The sequence below is a fragment of the Polyodon spathula genome, chromosome 46 (genome assembly GCF_017654505.1).
Source record: "Polyodon spathula isolate WHYD16114869_AA chromosome 46, ASM1765450v1, whole genome shotgun sequence".
Classification (NCBI taxonomy): domain Eukaryota; kingdom Metazoa; phylum Chordata; class Actinopteri; order Acipenseriformes; family Polyodontidae; genus Polyodon; species Polyodon spathula.
In genome coordinates, this window is record NC_054579.1 from 1189854 (window position 1) to 1198804 (window position 8951).

General features: G+C 51.0%; 2 protein-coding genes and 2 non-coding genes across 4 annotated transcripts in view; all 4 read right to left on the bottom strand.

Moving 5' to 3' along the window:
- The window catches only part of rpsa (ribosomal protein SA), a 3150-nt gene extending 599 nt beyond the window's left edge, over positions 1-2551 (bottom strand). Inside the window, exons 1-5 of the mRNA XM_041237786.1 lie at positions 2444-2551; positions 1632-1832; positions 1294-1539; positions 504-632; positions 1-89 (exon numbers count right to left, since the gene is read on the bottom strand). The exon at positions 1-89 is cut by the window's left edge and continues 71 nt beyond it. Of these exons, the coding sequence (XP_041093720.1) occupies positions 1-89; positions 504-632; positions 1294-1539; positions 1632-1832; positions 2444-2551 (773 nt within the window). The remainder of the gene's footprint in view (positions 90-503; positions 633-1293; positions 1540-1631; positions 1833-2443) is intronic.
- Positions 303-442, bottom strand: LOC121306228. The gene has a single exon (XR_005948182.1). It is a non-coding gene; the product is annotated as a small nucleolar RNA SNORA62/SNORA6 family (small nucleolar RNA).
- LOC121306226 lies at positions 1840-1979 on the bottom strand. The gene has a single exon (XR_005948181.1). It is a non-coding gene; the product is annotated as a small nucleolar RNA SNORA62/SNORA6 family (small nucleolar RNA).
- A 2616-nt stretch (positions 2552-5167) lies between the features above and the next one.
- On the bottom strand, positions 5168-8899 carry slc25a38b (solute carrier family 25 member 38b). The gene is made up of 7 exons (XM_041237787.1): positions 8843-8899; positions 8089-8219; positions 7689-7773; positions 7272-7451; positions 6693-6861; positions 6400-6566; positions 5168-6249 (listed from the first exon to the last, which is right to left on the bottom strand). Exons 1-7 carry the CDS (start codon positions 8897-8899, stop codon positions 6127-6129), a joined length of 912 nt encoding a protein of 303 aa, XP_041093721.1. The 3' UTR covers positions 5168-6126.
- Between the last annotated feature and the right edge of the window lie 52 nt (positions 8900-8951).

An 8951-nucleotide genomic window follows, 5' to 3' on the forward strand; every position in this document is an offset into this window, starting at 1 on the left:
ACAAAGTCAGCGACGGGGGCGGTCCATTCTCCCTGGAACTCCTCTTTCCCGACAGCCTTCTCAGCAGCAGCCTGCTCCTCCTTCTCAATCTAGAGAGAGACAGAGATTAACGCACGCCACCCTACAGCCCGCTCCTCCTCCTCAATCTACACGGAGAGAGGAGTGAAGTGTATACAGTGTAAAGAGACTGCAGTGTATATAGACAGTGTAGATAGCCAGATTGCTACACTCTCTAAACACACTCCTGAACTCCCAGCTGCAGCTCTCCTTGAAATCGTCCAGAACCCCAGAGCGCGGGTCCCGCCTGTGGCACGGAGTACTATCAAACCCCACTCATGGGACCGGAGCCCTCGTGGTGTTAGCGAAAAACCTGCCGTGTTACTCTGGCACACTTCCGACACCCGGACACCGACCTCGGAGCCGCGCTTTAACAGTGTGCGGGAAAGAGACATTCCCCCCCATCCCCCACCCAGGCGCACAAACACAACGTGAACAACGCTCACCTCCTCCGGGTCTCTGTAGAAGTAGAGATCAGGCATGACCTCCCAGGGGTGGTCCCTGGAGATGGTGCCCCTCATTCTGAGAACCTCTCGAGTCAACATCCACCACATCAACCCCACAGAGTGGTGACCCTGCAGAGAGACAGAGAGAGAGGGGTTAGGAACACACACAGCACCCACCACATCAACCCTGCAGAGAAACAGAGAGAGAGAGACACACACACACAGCACCCACCACATCAACCCTGCCAGTTCACTGACTCGCTGCTCTGGGCTTGTGGCAGGGTGTGAATGTGACTGCACCCAGCCTCACTGCACAGAGAGAGGGGAGCAGCGTAACCCAGCCCATCACTGTAGCACACAACCTACACTCAGAGTTCACCGACCAGCAGACTGGCCTCAGCTCCAAGTTCTAACAGTGTGCGAGAGGAAACACCAACTCTATACAGACATGAACACACAGCACCACCTCCCTCTATACAGACATGAACACACAGCACCACCTCCCTCTATAGAGACATGTCTCGCTGCTGAATAATGTTCCCTTGTTAACATATTGAATTCCACCCCCTCATGCAATGCTACACTGTGCTGGTATTATGGCTCCCGGTAGACACTCTTGCGATACGGTTTTGTAGTTTTTCATTATAAAAATATAAAAAAAAAAAAAAAGGTAAATTGTGTTCATACATTTTTTTGTAACGTCTCACCTGTGTGAGTGTGTGGGCGCACGTCTCAGTGTGCGAGTCTCAGCTTGTGTGTGCGTGTGTGAGAGCGAGAGAGCCAGCCTGACCTTGTTGTTGCACGGAATCGCGATGTCCACGTATCTCAGGGGGGAGTCCGTGTTGCACAGCGCGATCGTGGGGATGTTCACGTACGAGGCCTCGGTCAGCGGCTGGTGGTCGGCTCGCGGGTCCGTCACGATCAGGAGACGGGGCTCGCGGAAGGCTGCTTGGATCTGATTGGTGAAGGTCCCGGGGGTGAAGCGGCCGGCGAAGGTCGTGGCTCCGGAGGCAGAAGCAAACTTCAGCACAGCTCTCTGGAGAGAGAGAGAGACAGCAGGTCAGTGAAATGAACCAGGGACAGTGTACAGGGGCGGGGCTCCGAGGGAGGGAGGGGCTTGCTGCCTACCTGCCCAGTGTTCCTGGAGGAGATGACACACACATCGGCTGGGTTCTCAATGGCCACGATGGCTCGGGCCGCCAGCAGCAGCTTCTCCCAGGTTTTCTTCAGGTTGATGATGTAGACACCTGGAACGAGACGCGGGGAGGAGGAAGAGGTGACACACCTGCACACAGGTGAGCAGACAGGCGCACGGCAGACGATTAGATTCTAGGCTGCCTGTGGCACGGAGTACTATCAAACCCCACTCATGGGACCGGAGCCCTCGTGGTGTTAGCGAAAAACCTGCCGTGTTACTCTGGCACACTTCCGACACCCGGACACCGACCTCGGAGCCGTGCTTTAACAGTGTGCGTGGAGTGGAGTGGGGGGGACAACGAGAAACACGCGTGTATCAATCACGCAACACACACACTCTATTGCAATACACAGCAGACAGACGCTCGATCAAAATCGCTTCTAAAAAAGGGAGTGATGTTCGCTACGGGGGGTGAAATATATTCCAAATCTGCGTTCCTTAGCAACACGGTGCGGGAGAAAAAAAAGTTCAGTGCGGAGCGCGTCTCAGCCAATAGAAACTCGCATTGAAACACACGTGTATTTATAACGCGTGGATTCCATTAAAATGAAAATAATTGGACTGGATTAATACACACATTACAGGGAACTTTAATTACAAGAAGATACGCGCGTAATAATAATAATAATAGACTTCTGTATAGTGCCCTTGAAAGCCTCACCTCTGAGCGCTTCACAGTTACCAGCACTGCAATAAATACTGACTATGCATAAAAGAAACGCAAGGAAACTCATAAGCACGCCTCTCTGAAGAGGGGGTCTTCGCTCCGGGTCCGGATGCGTTTAAGAGCCCCTCCCGCGGCCTGACTCCACACGCGAGCTGCAGGACCGCGGCCTGCAAGCGCCCACATTCACAGAAACGCGTTTTATTCGACACGAATCCCTCCAGAGCCGGTACCGGCGCCGGAGAGGCGGCTTCCCGTCCTCATGACTCTGTGATTCGGGAGGTTTTTTATTTTTTTTCGTGTGTTTTTTCACAATTAAAGCGACATTTGCGACACTCACCACGAGACAACGCCGTGTGGAGATCCGAGCCTCACGAAATAAAGAGGCGGAGCGGAGGCCGTGACGCGCTTTTATACCTCAGCCGCGGCCAATCAGCGGGCAGCTTGCAGTCGGGGGCGGGAGCTAGACCGGGGAAGAAACTGCAGCTCTGTGGCGGCCATGTTGGCTCAAACTGCTCTGATTCATTATCAAGCATCGCTCCCTGTTTGAGCCGCAATGGCGCCCGTTTCACTGCTGTCTTTATTCTCAAGCATCGCTCCCTGTTTGAGCCGCAATGGCGCCCGTTTCACTGCTGTCTTTATTCTCAAGCATCGCTCCCTGTTTGAGCCGCAATGGCGCCCGTTTCACTGCTGTCTTTATTCTCAAGCATCGCTCCCTGTTTGAGCCGCAATGGCGCCTGCTTTTTGCACCGCGTGTAACTCAGTCTTATTGATCTCTCCGATCCGCTTTAGTTGTTTATTCAACGCTATAGTTCATTATTATTTATTAAAAACGAATCAACAAACAGCACCGCCGCCGTGTAATCATTTAACAGACACAATTCTGAAAATACAGCCGGGGTTGAGCTGGAGTTTAAATGTCGGCAACGTTTTTTAGACAACATTTAAAAAAAAAATAAGAAGTTATAGAACTGACTTCGATAAAGAAAGTGAAGCATATTAAGAACCGCGGGAAACAATGGTACCTGATATAATATAACTAAGGGTTCAGGAAACTGCAGATTTACTAAAATAATCGACTGCGGGATCAACTTTAATTTCATAACTAGGGCTGCAAAATTAATACTCCACTAACACTGTAATCGGCCGCCCTTTGGTTACACTTTGTACTACACCCGCATAAACTAGGTCAAACCCGCTGGGTGGCTGTAATCCCGCCAGGTGGGTGGGCCAGGTAACCGTGCTAAACCCCCCCCCCCCCTTTCTTAATTTTAATTAAAACTGTTTTCTTGCTTTATTTTAAAGGGTTCGCATCCGGTAAGGAAAGACAGAGCTGCACGATTTCTTTCACAACGATTGCCAATTAAAAAAGACGAGCCAAAGTCAGGACGTGTCTGTCCAGGAGCTCGCTCTGTCCCGGGACAGGACGGGGACATTGCGTCTGTCTGCTGCTATTTTTACATTTATTTATGTCTGTATTTTTGTTTGCTAATTCACCGCTGGTGAAATGAGAATGTGTTTACAAGCTGGAATAGATAGATAGATAGATAGATAGATAGATAGATAGATAGATAGATAGATAGATAGATAGATAGATAGATAGATAGATAGATAGATAGATAGATAGATAGATAGATAGATAGATAGATGCATTTAGCTGCTTTTCAGGCAGCGTTGATATATGCATGAAAATAAGTGACAACGCGATGCTGTTTCCAGTTTATAGGAAGTGTTTACAGAAGTGAAATGTCTTTGCGATGCCTATTTTTAGACCTCGCAATAACAAGCCCTTTAAACGCGCGACACCGAGCGCCCCCCAGGCTGCGAGGAACGGGACCGGTTACATAAGCGTCGCTCCGCCGGGTGGCACAGCGTGGGACCTCGGGTACACCCGCCGCGCACTCCCGCCGTGTCTGTGTCGAGTCAGGGCGTGTTCACAGACCGGCTGCTGGCACAGACCCCGCTGCAAAATAACATGGATGTGATCATATTTCTAATCCGAGGACTGTGTTGTACACGGATCACCTCAAGGTGCAAAGGGTTATAATGTATTGCACACACTGCAGAAATGCGTTGCGTCTCTGCAATTCAGAAAGTTAGCAACACGGCCTGCTGGCCTTTACTGTGATCCTATTTATTTTTGTAACCTATAAAAATCTGTGTTTATGATAAATTCACTGAGAGGATAACACGGGAGCAGCGGGCAGAAAGACAGAATTGCTGTAGTTTCTGTATCTCTCTGTATCTGTATGTGTTTGTGTGTGTGTTTGAATATCTCCCTCTGTATCTGTGTGAGTTTCTGTGTGTGTTTCAGTGTGAGTCTCTGTGTGTGTGTTTGAATATCTCCCTCTGTATCTGTGTGAGTTTCTGTGTGTGTGTGTGTTTGAATGTGTCAGTCTCTGTCTGTGTGTGTCTCTGTGTGTGTGTGTTTGAACCTGTCAGTCTCTGTTTGCTTCAGTGTGTGTCTGTGTGTTTGAATGTGTCAGTCTCTGTCTGTTTCAGTGTGTCTGTGTGTTTGAACCTGTCAGTCTCAGTCTGTTTCAGTGTGAGTCTCTGTGTGTGTGTTTGAATATCTCCGTCTGTATCTGTGTGAGTTTCTGTGTGTGTGTGTTTGAATGTGTCAGTCTCTCTCTGCTCACAGTGCCAGTTTCCTGCAGGGAGACAGTGGGTGGGATCTGTGAATGTCACTGAGCTTCAGGAGAGAACACAAAGCTAGCTGTGTCAACAACATGCGCTCTGACCTGCTCCCCCCCCCCCCCAAAAAAAAAAAAAAAAAAAAAAAAAACACCAACACAAGAGGAGGCCAGTTTAAATCATTTTATTAGTGATACTCCCCTGCCAGCACAGCGACACACAGCCACTGAAAACACAGGACAGCCTCAAGTGCAGCCCTGAGCCTGTCAGCTAAACGAGAGACACACTGACCCCCAGCAATCACCACATAGCCACTGAAAACACAGGACAGCTTCAAGTGCAGCCCTGAGCCTGTCAGCTAAACGAGAGACACACTGACCCCCAGCAATCACCACACAGCCCTCGGTTAATATTGCACGCCTTGCATCACACTGCGCAGAGCATCACACCGTTTCATTAGTTAAAAACAAAAACACAACAACACATTTGGGATTTCAAAATCCTTCTGGATTTAGGAAAAAATAAAATTAAAAATGTGTGGGTCAATTTCCTCTCTCTCTCTCTCATTCTCTCTCTCTCTCTGACCGCAGCGATGTGATTCTGCAACAGCTAGTCCAGGAGTGTGTGTGTGCGTGACTGTCATGGCAACTTCTTCATCCAATAGAAACACATCACCTCACTGTCACCGCCCCGCTTGTCGTGCCATTGGTTCAAACGCAGATTTTTCATTGTCTCTCAAACTTGTTCTGTGCATCTCTCTTGTGTGAATTTTAATTTTAGTTGCATCTTTTCATAGGAAAATGCCACCTCAGTTTCTCTCCTCTTCGCTTGTCTCCTCTATAGAGTTTTTTTAAAGTGCTTTCGTACTCCTGGGTCAGCAGGAAGCTTTAAGAGAGTCAGGGAAGCGACTTCGTTTAGAAGGGGAGGGGAAGAGGGGGACTTGTTTCCCACGCGTGCCACGCTCAGGTCTTTGCCCCCCCGTTCATACAGGAAATGTGCGTTTGCGTCTCTCACAAACTCGCTCAGAATAATTAAAGTGCCTGTCTGTTTCTCTCGCAGCGAAACTCAAGCCAGACTTCTTTTCTTCAGTTTTGTCTTTTTTTTTGTTTTTTTTCCTCTCCTCTCGTTCAGGATTTTAACCCCATCTTTGCCATCAGCTGCTCGTAGACAGTCCACGCCATCGCAGCCATCAGAGTGCGTCTCAGACAGCGTGGCACCGCGCCACTGAAGAACCCCACCACACCCTGCGTCTGGAGAGAGGAGAGGGGAGAGGGGGAGAGAGAGGAGAGGAGAGAGGAGAGGAAGAGAGAGAGTATTGAATGAATGATTCCAGTTCCAGGTGTGCTGTACTCAATTTAGTTTCAGTCTCGCTGATCGAGGTGCTGGGACCCCCCTCTTACCCTGAAGATGTATACGATCGCCTCCTTCGTGCCTCCGAGCTTCCCCGGAGAGACTTGAACCCGAGTCTTCACCACATCAGCGGGCTGCGTGGCGAGAGAGGCGAGCACACCAGCCACGATGCCACAGCTGAAATTCAGCAGGGGCAGACAGGGGGCGCTGACGAGCTCTAGAGAGAGAGAGAGAGAGAGAGAGAGAGAGAGAGAGAGAGAGAGAGAGAGAGAGAGCAGAGTTAATAAGGGGCTAGGGTTGGGGGTTGGAGTGTCGTCGTCGCCCCCGGGTCCCCCCCCCTTACCTGGGGGCAGGCTCTTCTTGCTCTGGGTGTAGAACAGGACGTAGATCCCGGAGAAAGGCGCGTCCCGCAGCAGGGTGGCGGTGAGGCCGCTGAAGAGAGAACGTAGCCCCTCGGTGCGATACATGGAGCACAGAGCCCCAGAGACACTGCCATAGCTGAACCTGCCACTCTGAAAGAGAGGAGAGGAGAGGGGGAGCATGAGAGAGAGAGAGAGGGAGGAGAGGGAGAGATGGGAGAGAGGAGGAGAGAAAGAGAGAGAGAAGGGGGTGAGAGGAGGGGGAGTGTGAGAGAGGGAAGGGGTGAGAGGAGAGGGGAACGTGAGAGAGAGAGAGAGAGAGAGAGAGAGAGGGGGGAGGGGAGGGGGAGCGTGAGAGAGAGAGGGGGGGTCAGAGAGAGCACTGCTCGGGTTTGTGTGAATCGCTCTTCTCCACAGGCTGAAGGAAGGCAGCAATTCACACAAAACACAAGCAGCTGTTTTCACTCTGAATGGTAAAAATCAGCCCGATTGTCACCAGTGTATGTGAGAGTGTGCGGGCTGCGTCTGCCTGCCAGTTTGTGTGTGGGCTCCCTCCTCCTCACCTCGAACCTGGTCTTCACCACGGTGACGGGCAGCATGCAGACCCCCGCCACCGTGCGAGCCCCGGCCCCCAGGAACACCGACTCCAGTGCAGAGGGGCTCCGCTCACTGAAGAACCGCTGCTTCAGAGAGAAGAACGAACTGAAATAGAGTCCGACCCCCGGGATACAGCGAGCAAACGACTGCAGAGAGAGAGGGGGGGGGTTAGGAGAGTGGCACCATAAGAGCCATACTAGAGAAAGCACAGGCAACATGTCACACACACACAAACTGACACACACAACTCGGAGGTGCACTCAGGACAGACAGACGTAGAGAGAGAGAGAGAGCCCTTGATAGACAGACACACACAGATAGATTGATAGAGAGAGACACACACACAGACAGGTTGATAGACAGACACACACACACAGGCTCACCGGTGACACTCCCTTCCACAGCCCCAGCAGCTTCTCTGTGCGAATCACGTTGATGAACACAGTTACCATGCCAACACGAGCAGACCTGCGGGGCGAGGGTCAGTCATTGTGATTCAGTACAGCTTACAGGGCAGCAGTGCTGTGAGGGCTGGGCTGAGCGTTACTGTCCCCAGAGCAGGGCGGTCCAGTCTAGAGTCTAGTACAGTGCTGTGCTGGGCAGTATAGTACAGTGCTGTGCTGGGCAGTATAGCACAGTGCTGTGCTGGGCAGTATAGCACAGTGCTGTGCTGGGCAGTATAGCACAGTGCTGTGCTGGGCAGTATAGCACAGTGCTGTGCTGGGCAGTATAGCACAGTGCTGTGCAGTGGTGCGCAGTGGTTGTCTGTCCAGTGTGTCTCACCCGTTGTGCACACAGTTCTGTTGGGTCTGCAGCCGGGTCTTGACCAGGTCCAGAGGCTGGAAGAGCAGAGTGGAGCAGGTACCGCTGAGAGAACCACAGAGGAACGCCTTCAACACGGGGTGAGCCTGAGAGAGGAGAGGAGAGGAGAGAGAGAGAGGAGAGAGAGGTGAGGTGAGGAGAGGAGAGGAGAGAGGAGGAGAGGAGGGAGGAGCAGTAGCAAAGGTCAGCTGTCTGTTTCTAAATTGATTTCTTATCTAAACGACACAGCCAGCGAAGTGCAGAGAATGAGTCAGCACTCCATCCTATCAGAGTCTATCCACAGCCTCTCACAGGAATAACACAGCCCTGCTAATTCAGAGTCTATCCACAGCCTCTCACAGGAATAACACAGCCCTGCTAATTCAGAGTCTATCCACTGAACACAGCTTCTCACAGGAATAACACAGCCCTGCTAATTCAGAGTCTATCCACTGAACACAGCTTCTCACAGGAATAACACAGCCCTGCCCACCTGCTCTCTTATAATACAAGACACAGAGAATCTTCGAGCACAAGACAAGCTATATAGAGAGTGACCTGTCTGCATGCTGCTGCTGACACACACAAACACACACACTCTCTCTCTCTCTCCAAGTCTCTCTGAGCTGCATGTCTCTCTCTCTCTCTCTGCTCTACAGAATGAAAATTGCACCGAAATTCTCTTGTATCGCATTACAATGACAGAACATCTCCACCTCTCTCTCTCTCTCTCTACCTTCACCAATCCTGTCTTCCTGTTTGCTGGATCCTCATAGTCTTTTGTGTCCTCCATTGAATCCCAGAGTCTCAAGGAGACGAAGCCAGAACAGAGAAGATAGAACCAG